The sequence below is a fragment of the Peromyscus maniculatus genome, chromosome 13 (assembly GCF_049852395.1).
Source record: "Peromyscus maniculatus bairdii isolate BWxNUB_F1_BW_parent chromosome 13, HU_Pman_BW_mat_3.1, whole genome shotgun sequence".
In the NCBI taxonomy this organism is placed as follows: Eukaryota; Metazoa; Chordata; class Mammalia; order Rodentia; family Cricetidae; genus Peromyscus; species Peromyscus maniculatus.
Window position 1 is genome coordinate 25,190,105 of NC_134864.1, and position 21,746 is coordinate 25,211,850.

At 42.8% G+C, this 21,746-nt stretch overlaps 1 protein-coding gene across 8 annotated transcripts in view; it reads right to left on the bottom strand.

Moving 5' to 3' along the window:
- The window catches only part of Ptprm (protein tyrosine phosphatase receptor type M), a 706,714-nt gene that overhangs the window by 440,349 nt on the left and 244,619 nt on the right, over positions 1-21,746 (bottom strand). For all 8 annotated transcript variants that reach the window (XM_042259959.2, XM_076549820.1, XM_076549821.1 and 5 more), the window contains exon 3: positions 1,242-1,513. In XM_042259959.2, the coding sequence (XP_042115893.1) occupies positions 1,242-1,513 (272 nt within the window). The remainder of the gene's footprint in view (positions 1-1,241; positions 1,514-21,746) is intronic.

Below are 21,746 nucleotides of genomic sequence, written 5' to 3' on the forward strand. Positions count from 1 at the left end.
CTGGTCCTCATGGAGGTTAGAAGAGTGTGTCAGATCCCCTGGGACTGGGTAAAGGATGCCTGGTATGGACAGCACAGGCTCAGTCTTCTGCCAGACCAGCTCTCCTCTGCTGAGCCAGATGCTCCAGACCACAACATTATTTTCATTGGTTCCTAAACAAACTTTTGTGTTGAGGCAGTACAAATTAACACACCTACTATTGCTGGAAACAACACTGCTTCTGATTTTGCAGTTTTATAAAGGAGCTACTGTATATATTCTTGTTCTTATGGTTGATTATTTGTAACCACTCTCTGTTGTGTCTTTAGGGTAAATTTCTAATAGTAGCTAAATTTAGGTGCAATAAATTTAAAATGTACGGCCCAAAGTATAATCTAAAAAGAGGTTAAACATGCACCTGTGGGATAACAGTGCCTTCTCCACTTTTTAATTTCCACTCAACAAACATTTATCATTCATTAAATGTCAGGTATTATTTCAGGCACTTGGGTACAAAGAGGAGTTGAGCAAGGAATTTATAACCAGCCCATTTATTACCATTGTCAGCTGTGGGTAGAGAAGCTGGGCTTGAAGGATCTTGACTGTCAAAAACAAAAACCTTCATGCTTGTGGTGGTTTGAATGATAACGGCCCCAAGAGGTTCATATGTTTGAACACTTAACCCTCATCTGTAGAACTGTTTGGTAAGGATAAAGAGGTGTGGTCTTATTGGAGGAGGTGTGGCCTTATTGGGGGAGATGTGTCACTGAGGGCAGGCTTTGAGATTTCAAAACAATCATGCCATCCCCAGTGTCTTGCTTTCTGACTCCTGGTTCTGTCTCAAGATGTAAGCTCTTAGCTACTGCCCCAGTACCATGCCTGCCTGCCTGCCACGATCCTTCCTGCCATGGCAGTCATGGACTCACCCTGTGAAATTATAAGCCCCACATAAACTCTTTCTTCAATAGGTTGCTTTCATCATGTCATCTATGACAACCACAGAAAAGTAACTAAGACAGTAAGTTACTGCTTTTTTCTTAAAACAATATAAGCCTGGATAAACGGATTCGAATTATGTTTTTTTTGTTTGTTGTTGTTCATATAACCATAAGACTTAAAAGATAGCCTGGGTCAAACTTACTATGGTATTAAAAAACAAAACAACTTCCTACACATTCTTTGATGATACTAATATAAACATAACTTACAATCATAGAAATGAGAAGATGATTTAAGACATGAAATGGCAAGACAATGCATACCTGGTAATAGTTGGGCCAGAAGGTGCTGATGGCCAGTTCCGCCCTGTGCCATGTGCGGGTGGGGTCTCCAGACATATTCCAGATAGGGTTCCCCAATGGCCCACTATTCACCTTCACATAGACACTGAGTGACCCAGGAGCAGAGTTACTCTTGCTGGATACAAAGTAGTGAAAATCGATGCAGTGGGTGTCATTTTCCTTAAGCTGAGGCAAGAGTAGGTGAGCCCTCTGGCCCTCAGGTTTCCCAGAAGCATTCACCAGCATGAAGGAGCCTGTGGAAACAAAATCAGCGTGTCACAAACCAAAAGTCTCTGGAAATCCACTAGCATTTACATAAATTGGCAATGTAATTATACATATTTCACTTCAGTTTAAAATAGAGAGAAGGTGTGCCTTTCTGTATAGCACAGGTTAGCCTTAAACCCATGAACCTCCTGCCTCAGTCTTGTGAGTGTGGGGACTATAGGTATATGCCACTTTAACTGGTGTGCTTAAAACTCCAATTCCTTTCATACCTATTTGGTTTGTTATCTTCTGCTTCTACCAACCCTTAACACGTTAACAAAGTCAACAAAGAAAACTACCCTGGAGATTACTTCAATGAGCCTGCTAGATAACAAGCATATTATAGACCATTCATAGACCTGCTGGGGTCAATCTGGTAGCCACTGGCCACTTGCAGTTATTTACCTTCAATTCAATTAAAAGCTCTCACTATTCTCATTCAGCTCCTCAGTCCCAGCAGCCACATCCCAAGCGTCCTATGGCTACATATAACTACTTGCCACTCCACTGGGTGATTTAGACACAACACCATCTCATTTTCTTCAGAAGTTGCACAGGGCAGTCCTAACCTATTTGTACCACTATTTGTCAACCATGGTCACTTTAACACAGCAGACCAATCCATAAACAAACATACAGGACACCAGAAAAGATGTCTACATGCTGTGATTCCTAGAACCAAACAAGACGACTCACTTTAACAGAACATTGAAAGGGCCAAGTGATACAGCATCACATCACAGTGCGTGTGTTCACCATTGTTAGTGTCTTAGACCTCCATAGGGTGTCAACTAGCTTTAATCCTAGTGTAAGATGGATTAAGGTCTCAGTTCTGGCAGCATTTTATTCACATGCTAGGATGAGTGAAAGGCAAAATCAGAAGTGTGAGTCTCCAAATTTGCAATCCACCACTCCAATAACCCATAGGCCACCCGACCAAAAAAACCCACCAAAAACCTGGAAGGGGGTAACAGCAGCTATTTTAAATGAGAGTAAATTTCAAGGGATGGAGCTCACATCTATCAGAGAAGGGCTATGTTTGGAATACATTTTAAACTATGGAGGAACCTCAAGTATGATTTAGGAAAGACTAGAAAGTAAGAAAAGGTGGCACATGCCTCTGGTCCCAGCTACTCGGGAAGCCTCAGGCAGTAGAATTGCTTGAGACTAAATAAGACCTTGAAACAAGCCAGAGCAACGTAGCAAGCTGGTATTGTTGTAGATTATTATTTTGAGGTGTGTCACTTTTGCTTATGTTGCATTTCTTTAACTCTGTGAGGCTGTGTTACTGTGCCTGTCTAAAACACCTGATAGTCTAATAAAGAACCGGCCAATAGCAAGGCAGGAGAAAGGATAGGTGGGGCTGGCGGGCAGAGAGAATATACAGTAGGAGAAATCTGGGAGGAGATCTAGAAGGAACCAGACAAGGAGGAGGACTCCAGGGGCCAGCCACCCAGCTATACAAAACCAGCAAGTCACAGATTAAGAGTAAGATTTATGGAAGTAAGAGAATGGGAAAAGCCCAGAGGCAGAAGGTAGACAGGGATAATTTAAGATAAGGAAAGCTGGCTAGAAACTAAGCCACACAAAGGCTGGGCATTCATAAGTAAGAAAAAGCCTCTGTGTCTTTATTTTGTAGCAGCACCCCCCCCAAAAGGAGTAAAAAACCCCAACAGCATGGTATCTCTAAAGAGAAAGCAAAGGAAAAGAAAATGAACACTGTGTGTATGTGTGTGTGACAATAATTAAGGAAGAAACATTAATAAATTTGAGAGGGAGCAGGTGGGATATGAGAGGAGATGGAGGAAGGAAAGAGGGACAGAGGTGTTATAAATAATGTGCTCATGTATGAAACTCTTAAACAAATTTTTTAAACCTATCACTATAAAAGCAGCATGGAGAAACTTGATGTTGTCTAGCTCCCTTGTGCTTATGGCGAGAATGACTGCCCCCCACCAGGTAATACACGCTGTGTCACCGTACATAGTACCTGCCTGCTTGTCATTCTGTAGCTGTCTGGATCATCAGGCTACCCACAGAAATCACCACAGTGCTTGTATATCGGGTTGGGAAATATCCAAGATTCCAAGTATCCGTACTCACTGTGGCTGTTGGAACATATCTCTGTCATGAGCAGGGCATTACTGTACTTAAGTGATTCTAACGTTCATAGTCCTTTCTCCTCTTTATCCCTGTTTCAGTCAGAATATGGCCTGCTTCTGAAAAACGGATTTGAATAGTGACACCCTAATATACCACACACAACACCTCCAGTTCCTGTCTTTTTTTCTTTTCTTTGAGGACGTCAATACTCTGATGTGAGTAGGAGCAAATTTCTCAACTGGATGCAAAGCTGAAGCAATGTGTGGTATCATCAAATCTAACAGTCCTGCAGAAAGGCCACATCTCTGTAGGAGGAATAGGGCCAAACTTCACGGTGTCGGGAGACATCCCTGCTACTTGGTTAATCTGTCCTGGAAACTTTTAAGAACAGAGTAAGGGACTGAGCAGTTTCCTGCTCCCTTCCTGTATGACTACAGAGGAAGGCAAACCAACCCTTTGTCATATCTCTGGTCGGCAGGAAGAATTCACCATTTGAAGAGACAAGTTCATGGTCCTTCAACAACAGAGGGAGTGAGCTGCAGCCCTAGAGTTTACAGTGGAGGGGAGCCTGGATTCTGTACCAGGCAGGCCACTGCATTTATCTGGCTACAAAGCTGCACAGGTTTGGGGTGATGTCTCAGCCCTGTTTCTACACGGAGTTATGCAGAAGCAGCAGCACGTATTTCGAGCATCATGCACGGCATTGGGAAATCATCAGGATGCACAGCCATCCTCTTTACCTTGCCCTGACTCTCAGGGCACACTCATGTTCCCACTCACCCCACAGTCATGGGTAAACTGTTCTTATTCTGTAGAGTCTAGTCACAAAGCAGTCCACTGACATGAACACCCGAAACTTTTGAAAAAGAAAGTCCGGGTAAGAGCATCTTGGGGGGGGCCTCATCTTCTCCCTGCAGCTCCTATAACTCAGGACAGAGCTTGCCACAGAAGTTCAACACCCTGGTAACACAACTGTTGTGGCTTTGTTTCCCTGGCCCCCCTATTCACATGGCTCCACAGAGTATCTGCCGTTCCCTGCCATTCATCTCTGTCTGCTTTTCCTCCTCCTAGGCTTATCCCAACTCACCGAAACTGTAACTTGTAAATCTTCTCTTGTTGCTAGAGAAATACTGATGCTGAGACATTACAACTCAGTTGGTTTTACCCTTATGTTCTGGGGTGGGGGGGAAGGGCATCTTCATGTTCAGAGTGTGGCCATCAGGACTTCCAAGTATGAAAGGTGACCTTTACATCTGCATGTGTGTTTCCTGACAACAACACATCCCAGACAGCCGGTGAGTTTCTAGAAACCAGGGGGAGCATTTGTGTGCTGCAAAGTCTAGCAGCCCAAAGCCTGAGGGAAAGTCATGGCTGTGTACACAGGAATCCCAGGTGGGAGGAAGAGATGCTTTTCAATTGTTTGAATGTATCACCTATCTGCTATCAAAGCAAAGTCAACTCACCAACCAATGTTTAAAGAACTAAAGCAGTCAATTCTAGACTATTATATCTGGTTTTTTCTTTTTTTAAATAACACTATATCCTGAATGTTTAATTTCTACTTCTGCTTCAGTGTTTTGACTCACAGGAGATGTGTTTGCAAAGGGTAATTGGGTCTCCCTCTGTAGTCCCCTCAACTTGCCTTCCCCCACAAAAGGCACTCCAACTGGGCAAATCACAAATAAAGGCAATCATAATTCATATTACCATGGAAATTCTGTTTGTGTTCAGATAACAAAACACCCTTAAGTCATGAGGATATAGCAAAAGATGTGTCACCACAGACAAATTAAGGACACTCAAGGGAGTCAGTTTCGAAAACGGAGCAGTATGTAGTTGCAGACATGGAAGGATTGTAGGAATGAAAGCCCTCTTCTGAGAGCATGCAATGTTCCCATTCTTGAATCTTTGGGTGAATTAAATTTAGCTTAATCATATCCATTGGCAAACGGTCCTGATTAGACTGTCTTCCGTCATTGTTTGTGACAGCGGTAATAACTGCACAGGAGGAGTTGTCCCTCTCTACCCCATCATTAAAATTTGCATTGGTGTGGAGGAAACTCGAGATAGAAAACAAAGCTCAGCAAACTGAAAAGTCTCATCTGCCAGCAGAGAAACCATTCAAGTTACAAAAGAGAGGCTGTTCTCCGTGGCTCATCCCGTGCTACGCAGTGCGTAGGCTGACAAAGAGGCAGCCATTATGAAGCCCACCTTCTGAAGCCTTTTTCCAGCAAAAGCCACAGATCTCGGTCATCCCTTCCCATCAGCCATTGTGCCTTCCTTTTCTCCTCTACAAGCTTGCCTTCAATTTTGTGAATGTAGAATAATGATAATGATAATAATAATAATAATAATAATAATAATAATAATAATAATAAACCTCCAGAACATGTTTAAAGTTCTGTTGTTGTCATGTACTCTGACTCTAGCGTTGGAGCCATCTGGGCTGAATAGACAACCAGTGGTAACAATTGGGTTCACTGCAATAGTGGTTTCCAAACCATCTACAATGGAGCCGTTTCCTTAAAAAACAAAAATTTACAGTGCATCTCAGCACAATTTATGCAAAATGCCATAAACTAAGTTGCTAGAAAAAATGGAATGAAGACATACACAATATAAATGGTTCGTTTTTATTCAATGAAAGGAACACAACAATTCTCCCTCTCTCTCTGAGCCTATGAACATTTTCTCAAAACTTACCATCAGTTTCTGCGCTGGCTGCATGCAGACCAGGGTCTCAGGAGTTGTGGGCCAGCTCTGAGCCACACAGCCCCCCTTGGAAGGATGGGTTAAACATTACAATGCAACAGCAAAGTCATACTGAGCCCAGGAACTGCCTCTGTAGCCCCTCCAGCATATCCTGAGACCCCTGGATGCTCCAGCCCCTTAGAGAAATGACAGATGGTTTTCATAGAGTCTGTGCAAACCCTGTATGTACTTTACATCTGTTCTAGATGACTCTGCAACACCTACTATGACGTAACTGTTCTCTGCTGCAGCCTTGGGAATGAATGATGGCCCCCCAAAAGTCTATACATTCAGTTTAGGTATAAATTCATGACAGTTATTTTCGAATACTTTGACTCTGGAAGTAGAGTGGTCTACAGAGGGCTGATTATACATTTGTGCTCCATAGAAAATGGTTTTAAAAAATGTGGCAAATGTCTTTGGCTTGTGTTCACTCGAAGAGAACAGTTCTAGAAAGCTGACGGTCTCCAACCCAAAAGCTGCTGAGGAATACTGGGAGGCGAGGGGACAAAGGGAAGATGGAGATCAACACTGTGGCTGAGAAGGCCACCGGAGACCGTCTCTCAATACAGAAAAGAACTGGCCTCACTGCCAGAAGAAACCATCCACGCAGCAGAGCCCAACACATAAGATGGCTGTGATTATGAGTATATATGTAGAGGGGGGGGAGGCGGGGAGGGAAATGCCACCCGTATGCCTGAGCCTAATGCTGAACATAGCCAAATCTCACAGCAAAGGCCCAAGACAACAGAGCTGAGTGCATGCCGAGCGGGGGCCTGGGAGTGGTTGTCGGAGACCGGGGAGTTCAGTGTTCTTGGCTTCATCCTCCAGGGGCAATGCTACAAGTATAATAGTTTTCAAATACTCTGACTATGATTTCCAGTTCAAAACGTGATCAACACTGCAATCCAGCATCCACGTGGGATGCTGGGTGCACATGTAGACATGTGGACATACAGACATACAACTTTCACAAAAATTATTGTCACTTAATGCTTGCACTCGCTATTCAACTGGCTTTCAGAGTGCAATCTCAATAAACTCAGGCTGGCTAAATGACTCACAGCCACTGAATGGTTAAAGACAAGACTACAACTCCTCCTGGTTGGCCAGTCCCAAAGACATTAAGGCTGCAAGCTTTCCAAGCTGTTTTGCCTCTTCTCTGAAGTGTCAAAACACCCCCTCAGTCAGTACTGCCAAGACAGCCGTATATGTCTCCTCTGATGAGAGACCCTGCAAACTGTGAAGACGAAAAGCTTCTTGGAAAAAAAAAAATCAGTGATCTGAGGGAGTAAGCTGAGGTAGCAAAGGTCTCAAGGGGCAGAGTCTCCAGGCGAGTGGCCAGCGGCCCTTCCAAGGCACTCCTGGGCGCCCTGGCAGCTGTGGAAAGCAGTATCTTTGCAGCCTGCTTCACACTTGGCACACTGCACACCGCGTGCCCTCGTTAAACTGCTGCGGCCCCCTCTACGCCCTTTGCAAATATTCACCCTCCTGCAAACAAGAAATATTTCTTTTGCAGCCACCAGGAAACAAACAAAACATGAATATAAAATCTCTCCATTCAGCCAAACACCACAAAATTCTTTTATGGACTATTTCTTTTGGCATTCCTAGTATGCTCTTAACAGTTACTGACCCCAAACCACTGGTTAATTGCATGCTTTTGTCTGTGTGTGCTACATCTGCACTACTCTGGTGAAAGTACAGTGAGAGGGAAATGGATGGTGAGCAATGAGCAGCCACGCACCCTGCTGTGGTGTGTACCATCCCTGGGGCTGAAGCTGGCAGGCTTATCCCGAGACGGCCGTTCTTCAGAGTCCTCACAGTGACTATACAGCACTGGGCATTCTGTTCTTTCTGAGGGAATTCTACCTCTATCTAGGTACTAGCTGCAGTTGCTTATGAAAAGTTTTCCAAAGGTATATGTGTTGAGGTCTTGGTCTCCAGGTTGGCATTGGCGGCAGGTGAGGGGGCTGAGGTCACTGGAGGCATGTCCTTGAAGGCAACTGGGGTGCGCAGGTCCCCTTCCCTCTTCCTACCCTTCCTGGCATAAGGAAAGCGTTTTTGTTCATGTTCACTGCACAATACCATTCCTTGCTTGGAAGGATGCAGCCAACTCACTATAGACAGAAATCTCCAAAACCATGAGGCAAAGGAAACCTGTTCTCATAAGTTGATGATTGAAGGGGCTTTGTTACAGTGTGGGAAGCTGACTGACGCAGAACCGTCAAACTAACAAGCTGAGTCCAGGCACCTCAGGGGTGAAGACATTTGCTGTAAAACAATTGTATTGAACACTCCAAAGATATTTAATTTATAAAAAAAAAAAATATTTTCTAGACAGGGTTTCTCTGCATGTGTAACCCTGGCTGTCCTAGAACTCGCTCTGTAGACCAGGCTGGCCTTAAACTTATAGAGATCCTCCTGCCTCTGCCTCCCGAGTGCTGGGATTAAAGGCATGCGCCACCACCGCCTGACAAGATAATTAATTTTCAATTCCATGACTCACAGGACAGCTGGGTAGCTATTTTTGTTATGATTCACAAAAACCCTTAGCTGCACACAATCCTTTGCCTGTCACCAGCCTCCTTCAGCCAGCAGGGTTCTCCTGAGCACCTAGAGTGTGTTAGGCCTTTTGACAAATACAAGCAGTAAGCCGAACCTGTCTGTCCATCAAGAACCTGAGACCTCAGCTGAAAACCGTGCTTTAAAAGTTCCATAGTCACTGCACAAAGTATCTACAGAACCACAGGGGCAGTAAAAAGATCCCCCTACCTTGTCTATATTTACATAGATGGAAGATGAAATTCCTGCAGAAACATATCCTTAGGGCTGTCGCCACTCTTTAAAAGGGATCTGAGAGACAGTTACCATAAGAGATGGCGAGGGCTGGCGGGAAGGGAAGAGCCCTGCAAATCCCACCTAGACAAGCACAGGGGTCGTCTCTTCTGTGAGAAGTGAGGCTTTAATGAGAACTCGATTGGATTTTATTGTGTCACTTAGATAAACTGCTTCAGTGACTTAGCCAGAAAAATACTAGTGTGCGCTTTATAATTTCTAAGCGTGGAAACAAACCCCGAGTAAAACAAACAAAACCTTTACACTATCTAGAAGCTAATGACTGTATCTCAGGCAGGAGCCTCCAGTACAACAATCGAGTGCTGACAGGCAGGCTATTTAGAACGTCTGTAAGAGACTGCTTCATTTCCCATACGTCAAGCACTGTATTGATTGACATCTTTAGAAGTGAGATCCTTTTTGTTCTAAACCCCAGAATGACACAAACCATCACAATATAAGCTTCCACTCATTTCCCCCAAATCAATATTGATTCAGCAATTACCTCTCTCTCTCCTTCTCCCCCTTTGCCATGTGTAGTTCTGATGACCATCTACCAGCTAAACATGCCTTGCCTTCCCAAATAACTACACAACAGGCTCTTTAGAGACAATGCAGAGCAAACTTAAAATTTTCACAAATGCATTATCTTTGACATTTCTAGCTTAACAAACACCTGCTAGCGGTACTTAAAAGGAACTCCCTAAGTAGTTCTCCTAAGAATGCCAAAGATTCTACCCACATCCCAGTGCAAAGCACCTATGTTCCCAAAGAGGAAGACAAAGGACATTTCATTAGCCTGGCTCAGAACAAAGCTAGGGATTTGCAAGCTTGATCAAAGGACATAACGAATATCAGTGTGAGCTGGGTGTGGTGGTAAGTGCCTATGGTACCAACACTCAAGTGGTGGAAGCAGGAGGATCTGGAGTTCAGATCTATCCTCCACTACATCATGAGTTCAAGGCCATCCTCCACTACAACATGAGTTCAAGGCCATTCTCCACTACATTGTGAGTTCAAGGCCATCCTCTACTACACTGTGGGTTCAAGGCGAGCTTAAGTTAGAAGAGACTTTGACTAACTTTTATTCTCTCTAATCCAGTCAAAAACAGAAAAAATAAGTAAATAAAATAAAAACCACTTTACACGACTAGATGAAATCAAACCAGTTTCACGCAAAAACTAGTGACACAACATTTAATGTATGTTATCAAAACATTCTAGAATTTAAGAAATATTTGAGATTAATTAATAAGAGAATCAAGATACTAATAAACATTAGTAAATTATATCAGAAGCAATGGGCATTAACAGAAATACAATTATAGCTAAGAAACCTGGGACAATATTTCCTTTTACCATTATACCAAAATATTTACATTATAGCAAATGCTTAGTATAATTTTAACATGGATACATTTTTTTTTTAATGTAAAGATTTCAATACCCAGGTGTTGGTGAGTTGCTGGCAGGGCTCCTGCAGAGGTTGAGGAGATGAAAACAATTGCTTTCAACATCCCAACAGTAGACACCAGGCAGTCAAGTCCTTTGCCCTTTTGGAGTAGACAATACTTACTAGTCTGTGACAGTGGGAAAGTCCTTCCCAGCTTGAGTTTGTAAAATCAGAAACAGCCAGGGCAAGCCAAGTATTCATCACTGTGCCAGGAGAGACACAGCAAGGAAGCATCCCTCTCCCTCAACAATCTCTGTATTTTGATTTCAATACTCACTACATGATCTAGTACAAATAGAAATATACGATTTGGCCTTGGTCCTATTTTGGGGTGTTTGCTTTAAAATCTAAATGTGCTTGAACTTGGTCTGAGAAGATGAGAAATCGTCCTAGCAAGAGCGAGGCGACCCTAAAGCAGTGGTTCTCAACCTGTGGGTCACGGCCCCTTTGAAGATTGAACAACCCTTTCACAGGGATTGAATATCAGATATCCTGCATATCAGATCTTTATATTACGATTTATAACAGCAGCAAAATTACAGATATGAAGTATTAATGAAAATAGTTTTATGGTTGGGGTCCCCACAACACGAGGAACTGTATTAAAGGGCCGCAGCGTTAGGAAGATTGAGAGCCACTGTCCTAAAGAAACAGGCATGTGCTGTTCCTTTTGGCTATAAATTTCCTGAAACATTGATTCCCTAAGAAATTGGAATTTCCTCAGGAGTTTCTCCCTAGGAGAAGAAAGAGGCTAAAGCTTTGTGCCCAGAGAAGGCATTTGTTTCTGGGAAGAGGTTTCAGACAGTTCTCACAATTCACCAGACCTCTTCAGCAAAGATGGGAGCCAAGATCCAGATGAGTCAGGGATGAGGTGGGATGACGTCTTCCGCCTAGACCAGGACTTCTGAATTAGACTAAATCAGACTCTTTCCTCTCTCTTTAAACCTAAATGGGGCCATAGAGATGGTCCAGTGGTCAAGAGTATCATGACTCTTCCAGAGGACCAGCACAGAAGTCAGGCATCTCAAAACCACCTGTAATTCCAGCTGCAGGGAATTGGATGCTCTCTGGCCTTCCCAGGTACCCACACCCTTGTGTGCATTAACACACAAAGACATAAATAAATAAATATTGTTTAAAATACAAAAAAAAAGATCAACCTAAACCTCACCTCCAAGATGGCTTGGGGGAGGGGTCCCTTTATTTGTTCTTCCCAATGCAGCCACACTGACTAAACCCTCCTTTTTCTGGTTCTCAACTATTAGTTGTTTCTTTAATTAGCCTATGGAGGCCAGGTGGCCAAGCCTAGCGCTTCAAGGCTGCCAGGCCCAGGATCTGACCCTAACAGTGCAGGAACAGATGGGACTATTGCACACCTACTCGGAGGTCATTTCTCGCCCATGAACTTACGGTGTTATTGTAATGATACAGGTTCCTATCATCCGGCTTCATCCAGCCTAGCAAGGTTGGTAATACCAACGAGGCATACTATATTTAGATGTAACTTCAATATTTAAACACTAGTTTTAAATTTAAATAATCATTCTAGATGTAACTTACGAAAAAGTCTCCTACTGTGATTTAAATATTGAACTGTTGCCGAGTCTGTTGAATTTTAAATGCATGTGTTTTATTACAAAAGTAAAATTCCATAATAACCAGCGGTGATGGTGAAAGCTGTTAATTTTATTCACAGAACTAATTATTAAGGACTTTCAAATGGTAAAGAGGTAAATATAGTGGGGAGATCAGTCTGTCCCCTGCTCTCATTTAGTCCACAGCACGTAAAACACAGGTTATTTTCTGAATCTTGCCCGGAGCAAACCATTTTATAAGCAGCCTTGGACTCCATTTGGGGAATGGAGAGTGATGTTGCATGTGGGTAGACACAAGAATGACACCCCCCACCCAGACACCGGTGAGACTCGGACTAATCAGTGACTTACTCCTGGGAGTTGGAAGACACCAAGACAGGGAAGATCTGGGTGATAAAATAGGACATTCCTGCAGCTATAATCTCTAATCATGAACATTTGGAACACTTGGATAATTAAATTTTAAATGTTAGTCAAGTCCTTTGAAAAAAATCTAACAATATCAGCTGAATTGTGGATCCATTCCATCAGTGAAGACGCAGGACAGAAAACTAGTGTGCTCTTTCTAGGGTATGAAACAGGGCATGCGAGTCACAAGCTATATTTGGAAATCTAATTTGATACAAACTTTTAAATCACCCAATAATGAGTTCTTATCAATACATAAATTATAAAGAGAAACAAATGTGACACACACACACACACACACACACACACACACACACACAGAGCCACATAAACAGGGCAGCAGCACAAGAAATGGAGAAAAAGAGAAGGGAGAGAGAACTGATTTTACAGCTTTTCATAAACAGACTCGAGAGGGTGAAGCTGGGGCTTTAGTGGTTAGGTTTCTGTTGTTTCTGTTTTTGTGAGGTACAAGAATAATGCATGTCATGTGACCAAGTCTACCCACATGACCTCTACTGACATACACTGTGACATGTGTAATATTTCATACATGGAGGGGGAAGAAATTTGGAGTGAAACTTTTGGTTTTCTGGTTGTCATATTCCTATGTACAGGATCTAAAGACTCAATGGCCAATTCTGAGGTCCAGATTTAGGCCTGAGACAGACTCACAGATACATTTCTGTATCTCGCAGTCTGGCTGGAAACAGTGTTACTTTTATCGAGGCCACTACTTTGTGGTTTTTTTGTTTTGTTTTTCTTTTAGAACTCTGAAAAAACTTCCATTTCTAATGAAATCAGAGATTTGAAAAGTCACCATTCATGAGGCCCTATCTTCTCCATCTTTAGCATGTCTTATCTTGAGCTAGATCTAAGTGTAGCTACTTTAGAGTTTCCAGTTGGACCCATTTCACTTCAGTGTGCCCTCACCTGCTAACAAATGGACCCACACCCAAAGCATTCGCTACACTTGGGAAAGTTCCATTCATTAGTTCCCCGGACAGTGAAGAACTAGGCAGTCAAGACACTGGCAGGCCAGCTTGAAAGTGTTTTCTGTTCACATGTATGTCCTGCTTTTCCTTCTTTCCCCGTGTTTTAAGTTTGTCTCTACTTTTTCAAAATAGTAAAAATATTACCAGTATAAAAACAGTAGTAGTAGCAATAATATTAAGTAGTTTCAAAGAAAAAAAAAAACATTCCTTCCTAATTTTCAAACACTTATAAACGTAGACAATGGAAACAGCAGTTTTTTTTCCTGCAACGCCCCCCCCTTTTTTATATACACATATACACCCATATTTACGAATGTGACGTTTTCTTAAAGCTCTCCTCCTATCTTTCTTTTTTCAAAGAATAGTAAGCTGATTCTGTGCTTTGTCTGGTCCACTCACCAGTAACAGGCTGTGGACCACTCTCCTGGCCAATGTGGACACAATGACCCAGCTGGACATCTATTATTTTCTGTTGCTGTTTTGATCCAGGGTTTGGAGATAAAGCCCATTCTGGCCTGTAGAAGTGAGGGCATCATGCTTCGGCGCTGTGAGGAATGCTAGGATTACACACTATCTGGCTATCAGCTGGATATTTTAAATGAATACCTGCTGTCACCAAGCACACCCTAAGAGCTGCCTATGAAACACAATGGCTCTGTAGAAAAGACTCCTATGAGTTAGGCATTTCTAATTCTATGGTGTTTTATTTCATTAATATGACATAATTGTTCCAAACATGAAAAAAGTAACTTCTCATTCATTGATGATAGCAGTCCTGGTTAATATGCATCCGTTATTCCAGTGAGCTGGTTACTGAATGGGGACTGGATTCTGAGCTGAGAAGTAGCTGTCTTCTAGTCCTGTCTACTCCAACCCTAGCAGGCATCATGACCTCCTCACTGTATTTCCTTTCTCCTTGATGCTGTTGTCAAGGGAACATCTTTTGGGACAGTTGGGCTGCTCTGGCTATGTGCCACTCACTCCACTAAGCATTCCATGTCCATTCTTTTCTCTGGTCCCTTCAATAACCCATTGAGAAGAAAATTACCACTACTCTACATTCAGAAGGATTAAAAAAAATACTAGCCTGGGGTCACAATGAAAAGTAAATTTTTTAAAATCTGGTCTGTTTAGTTCTAGGACAAGTGATTTAACTACACACATACACAGAGAGAGACAGAGACAGAGAGAATATCAGTATCTCCCACCTTTTCTCAGAATTGGATAGCCAACTACCTGTGGCCATAGGCACTGTGGAGAAAATCCAAAGGAACAAAATAACAATGGCGAAACACCCCCATAGCTATTAGGGTCACCTTTAGTTATCAATTAACACTCTAGAAAAACAAAAACAAAACACTAGATTTTCTGGTTACACAAACTTCTCTTTTTTTTTTGAAACAAAACTCAAAGCCCACTTTGCTTGTGATGACAGTATGAAGCCAAAATTATTTCTGTTATTTTCTCGTAAGTTAACAAAAGAATTGGTGACAGAATGCAAGATAAGGAGATTAGAATAAAAGCTATTTCTCTGAGAACTGCCACGGTACACTGAAAATCATAAATTTAAGTAAGACATTTAATACAGTGCAAACAATTAAATCAGCCTTGGGGTCTCTCAGAAGCCTGGAGCACACTGTTGATTCTTGCTGCTTCCCAGTGCAATAAAATGATACAATCACACTCATGTGGCTTTACTTTAAAAATGTGATTTAAAGTTATTATTCAAAACAGATGTCCAGTTTCCTTAGCTTACACAACCCTGGTGAGGACAGACATTATTTAGTAAGTGTTAAAAGACAACGGGGGTTGAAACTGGGGAGTCACCGAGCCACCCCATGCTTCAGGCACTCAGCCAGAAGCCTAGGAGAATCATCCTGACATTCCCTACTGAACAACTGATACCCTCTTTGTTGCTGAAAAGAGAAAAAAATGTAAAAGACAGAAGAAGAATGATGACCCTAGTAGTTTTACTCAAGGATAATTTCTCTTTCTTTTAATAGTCTCATAATTAACTTACATAAGTCAATGCTCCTAACCCAGGTGAAGAAACAAATACCATGCACATGTAGATAAACTAATAAGAATTGCAAAGCAACATGAATATATATGCACAATACGATCATTTATTTTCTGTTAACAGTGGTCTCAACCAATGGGTTCTGACCCCTTTTCACAGGGGTCACCTAACACCATTGGAAAACAGATATTTACATTATGATTTATAACAGTAACAAAATTACAGTTATGAAGTAGCAATGAAAATAATTTTGTGGTTGGAGTCACGACTGCTGTGAAATAATCTTTTTGTACACTGTGAAGATTTGTCACTTGGATTGGTTTAATAAAAAAAGCTGAATGGCTAATAGCTAGGCAGGATCTGGAGGGCAGAGAGGATGCTGGGAAGAAGAAAGGCGGAGATATGGGGAGTTGCCAGTCAAACACAGGGAAGTAGGAAAACAATATGGGTAGTCCAGAATAAAGGTAATAAGGCCACAAGGCAGAAAGTAAATTAAAAAATGGGTTAATTAAAGTTGCAAGAGCTAGTTAGTAACAAGCCTAAGCTATCTACTGATCTTTCATAATTAATAGTAAGTCTCTGTGTCATTATTTGATAGTTGGTTGGCAGGAAGGAAAAATCTGCCTACACACCACAGCGTGAGGAACTGTATTAAAGGGTTGCAGCATTAGGAAGGTTGAGAACCATGGTGTTAACATGTGGGGAAAACTGCCTGGAAAAAAAAAAAAAAACAAAAAACGATTGGATGGGGATCGTGGACAATGTCACCAGCAGATGCAGGAAGATGGGGTCAGTATTTGGAGTTACAACTTTGGGATTTTCTTTCTGAATGGCTACTGAGGGGGCTGGTCATCCATGGTGTCACCCACAATGACTCAGCCGAAACAACAAAGCTGATGGGGACTCTACATTATTTCTACTCAACCCTACCTGACGCAGAAGGAAAAGAGTATATTTTATACGTCTATCCCTCCAATCTCGAATACCTTCAGGTATATAGTGGGCACTTAATGGTTTACTGAATTAACTAGAATGAAGCATTATAAACAAACAAGGGCAACAGATTTATAAACCTGCTTTATGTTTCTCACTAGCAGAAACTTCCATTTTTCTTATTTTTAGAAATACACGAGAAAGAGCAAACCAGATATTCTGCAAACAGTTCCAAATTACATGGTAAGTCATTGAGCAAGGAATCCAAGGCTTTGCCAGTCTGCAATTACACCCTCATCCTGATCGCTCCTCACGTCTAGATCCCACACCATCTGTCAGTGCTGTGCACCGGGGGCCACGGACTGCGCCATGGATTCAAAGGTATATAAATCTCAAGCTGTACTCCTAACCAAGCCCTGTGGAGTAAAGAAGGTACTGACACTGTCATAGAGGGAGCAGGGACAGAGATCTCCCAACACACATGGAGGACACAGAGCAAGGAGCTGCCAAAGCCAGCTCAGGGAGACAGGTGTTGGTGCTGACTCTTTGGCGGAAGCTGTGTCCGCCCTGATGACTAGCCAGACAGCTGTGGAAGACACCATACTGGAGAAGCAGCGCTCCTTCATTCTGCTCACCCAAGACTACTCTAACAGACTACGGATGCTGGCATGTGGAAGACATGCCCCGGGCCATTTAACAACTACTACCCCAATAGCATAAACAACCCAATGATCCAGTAAATACAATACCAAGTTGTAGATGTCATGGGACACGTACATGCTAAGCCTTAAGGACCAGGAAAGAGTGACTAATGAAATTTCAGGGTTAAATTAGGAACATGGGGTATTGAACTGCCTCATTCTTAGGAGCTGTAGCATGTTCACAGACATACACAGTGATCACCCTTCTCTGAGGCATGCTCATGATGTTCTTTATCCATGGTGCAAACTTTAGGGGGTTACCCAGCCCTCAAGAGCTAAATCAAGATATAAGCTAGCATGTGCAGAAAATTGGTTCCCCGGCTGTTTTAGGAATCACAGGATGATATCCAGGGAAGCAACTGGACCCTTCCAAAGCTAACAGTGGTTCACAGTTTATATTAGAACTCGTTCTTTGCACCTCAGGACCTGATTTATAAAACGTCTTTCAAGGTTGGTGATGCTACTGTAAATGGAAGCCTACGGAGCTGAACTCCCGTCTTCATACACAGGTCAAATGCTCCAGACCGTTTCATTGTGAGCGGCTTGGGAGCTCTTTATGCCTTTGGGAGATAACTGCCAGAGAGAGGACTCATTGTGACAGCCTTTTAGGGAGCATCCGTTAGTCTTTGAATGAGGTTGAAACAATTCCCCATCATCTAAGCAAGGCCTAGGGGGGGAAGAAAAAGGAAAAAATTGCTCAAGGAGAAACCAAACAACTTATGCACTTTACAATGTGTGTGTATTCATATATACATATATAAATATATTTGTGTGTATAAAATACTTCAGTTTCATGAGATCACAAATATAAATTATTACATTTATCTTTATAAAAAAATTCCACTAGGTATTATATTAATCGACTGGCAATAAAAGGAAGAAGGGAGGGGGTGGGGTATTGTCCATTTAGAATTATTTATCAGCTACATGAATGAGAATTAATACTAGACAGGGAGCAGAGCAAGCATTACTGCGAGGACCCCATGCCTAGGTTTGAGTGCAGAGCAGAAACTGCACTGTCTGCCTTCAGAGACTTCTAAGGCAGAGCACAGTCCATACTGAGGAGGCCAAGTTGTCAAGATGGAAGACAGCAGGAAACGTAGAGGACAGACGCACAGTGTGTCCACGCATGGCAGCTGTGAGGGAGCCCCTGAGCATGTGCACGCCTCGAAGCTACTGCAGGTTGAACGAAAACCTTACTTTCTTAACCCTGACACAAAAAAAAGCTCATTTATGCTCAGCCAGGCAGAGGGGTGCCTCAGAAGGTTTAGACTGATTTTCACCTATAGGCAGCAAACAAGTCCCAGCACTAAGAGAAAAGCGACGGGCATGTGATATAGCTACCCAGAGGAACTTCGTCTGTGGAAGACGAAGAAGACCTCCAAATATTGCGGTATCACGGTTTTACTTGGCATTTTAAATCCTCTCTTTGCTGTGAAGTTCTGGCCTGCATAGAGCCCAGTTGCCAGCCTGAGGGAAAACCCTGAACTGCTTGGATCTGAAGGTATTCCTTATGGATGAACGCATAGAACAAGCCCAGCCGGTCAGGTACCAATTAAGTTGAGACTCATGGACCCAAAGGAAACACTTAGTCATTGGACATGCTTAGAGAAATCTATGATCCTAACAACAAAAAACCCCACAATCCCAGTTTAACAATGGGCCCTATCCTGCTGCTAAAGAACATAAGATTATTTCTTTTCCTATAAAGCTTAAAACTAAAAAAAGTCATTAATTTGAGACTGCATGACTTCAGATTGACTGATCAAATCCACAGCTATATTATTTTTATGCTGAAATAAGACAAGGATTTCAGGGGGAAAGTTTGTGTTACTGTGAGAATAATCCCATTATCAAACTTTTCTCCCTTTCCAAACCAAATCAGAGGAGTCCCTGAAGGGGGGCATGGATAAAATCAAAGGGGTCCCCAAATGTCAGTGAAACTTACATGCAGCATCTCCTTGAAATGTGGTGATACAGACCATAGACTATAATCATATTAGTGATAAAGTTTTGCCATTGTTAAACATTGGCAGAGATTCTCATGTCCATTATGATGACGGGTCACACTAACGAACTGGAAATGGCCAGCTCTACTGCTGGCCTGTTGCCATCCCATCTGTTCTTCCTCACGTTTTGTGTCATTTTCAAAATTTGAATACCTTTCTTCTGACCTAATAAATTATAGTACAACATTGCAGATTTTTATCTGATGCACTTAGAAGCATGATACTGAGAAGTCTGTGGAATTCCGCAGGCTGTCAAGGATGTCCAGACACAGCAACAGTGAGGAGCTGTATTGTGAGTAGCTTCATCCACCCACAGCTCCCTTCTCTTATGACTGCTCATGTTCTAAGGTCTGAATGAGCACTGTTTCAAGACCTGGAGATGTAAGCTTCTCTCTAATATCCAATGAAGTGTCCTCTGACATCACGTCCTTTTAATCCATGCCCCAACTCTTCTCTGCCAATCTGGTTGCCCAGTTCTCCATGTCCCCCACCCAGACGCATGCAATCCTCAGAAGGAGAGTCATGACATTTCTGGGAGTCCAGTGGAAACCTTCAAAGTCGGACTGTATGCAGATTTGTTTTGTATGGTTTTTAGGTTTACTTTGAGTAACCCAAATAAGCTGTAGAAAAATGCTGATTGGGTACAAGTATAAATATTTAAAAATATGATGCTGCCACTTGCAAGGCTCTGTTGCAATGAGCCAGATTGCATTCGGATATTAAAGGCAAGAAAACCCTCAGTGAGTAATTGTTAGCCTCACTACGTTTTACTAGTTCTATAAATACTCAGTGTGCTTCATTTTAATCATTTTTCTGTTTACTTTATAAGCAGAAACTTGAAAGCTCAAGGCACACATATTTTTCTCAGAGGACTTAGGTGACTGTAAACCTCTAGTTTAAGAATAAAGGAAACTTCCAGGGCAGGCAAGAGAGCAGAGAGATCTACCAATCAGCTCAGTTATACAGGGCACATTTCGCGGTGATCACGATTCTGAGCCGAGAGCCTAGAAGCCACAATCCAAAGACGAAGAAGACGTGGCTGAAACCTTCAGGGAGCTGTCAGGTTTACCTGTAAAGGAGCAACAGTCGGTTTCCAGAGTGCCTGAGAACATGGCCTGGCCGTAGTCACAAAAGAGGGGGTGGTGTGTGGGCTGTAGGAGGGATAGCAGGTCAACGATAGCTTTGTTTCTTAGAAGAATCTTTCAAGGGGGCCGTTATCATCTGTGAAGACAACAGCTGGGTGAAGGGGCCAGACAAGAGGCCATGAGAGAAAGGCCAGAGCAAGTCCTTTGAAATGGAGGGTCAGGGAGGAGAGGGAAGGAAATGGCCAGTAAAACACAGACTAGAGAGTCCAGGCAGTGTGTGGAGTGTACCAGGGGAGTTCCAGAACATCCCCATCTCTGTCCAGACAGACTGCAGACTGCACAGTCCACCATGTCAATCAAAGGGAATCACGGGCAGCATGGGCACCAAAGATCATTTCCTTGCAAAGGGCCAGGGTCAGTGTCTCTGACAGCTCCATTTTCCCTCCCCTAAAGTAGAAGGGAAACTGAGTAGAAATACAGTTCAACCAGGGTCCAAAGGACTCACACATTTTCTCAGATTTGAGCCCCAAAGCTACTCTCCCTGCATCTCCATTTTTGCCTGGATTTCTCCCTGAAAGACAGGGCCTCAGCACGGACCTCCTGGTGTGTAGATTATAGTGAGGCAGCTGGGAGGGGAGGAGCCAGCAGGAGGCAGGCTGGAATGTGAACAGAAGTGAGTTGGTTACAGCTCTGTCTACAACTCTTTTTTTTTTTTTTTTTTTTTTTGAGACAGGGTTTCAGTTTCTCTGTGTAGTTTTTGGTGCCTGTCCTGGATCTTGCTCTGTGGACCAGGCTGGCCTCGAACTCACAGAGATCCTCCTGGCTCTGCCTCTATCTACAATTCTTATAAGCAGGACAGATCCAAGTATAATAGGTCCCCCTTTACCCTTAGGAGAATACCCCGAGTCCCCCAGAATGTGCCTGAAATCACAGACATACGTAGCCCTATACGTGTGTGCATGCATGTGTGTGTGTGTGTGTGTGTGTGTGTATTGTAGTTTAACTGAAAAATTAGGTACCAAAGGCAATTAACATAATAAAATAGAGTACTTATAACAATACAACAAAACATAACCTGGGTTCGTTATCTCAGAAACGTTGTAATTTTGCAGCAGAATTGAGAGCAGGTAACTGAAACAATGGATACAGGGGAGAAACTATGACCGTGGAAAAACCTTCAGCGTGCACAGCTTGTGTCAGGGGAGTGAGGGGAAGAACTGTTCTGTAGCTTTGGTCTCTACAGGCCAGGGCTTGCCTCGCAGGACACGAACAGCTTCTGTTTAGGTGTGGTACTCTGGTCCTTGGCTGAGCTGGCAGCTTGAGTGTCTGAAA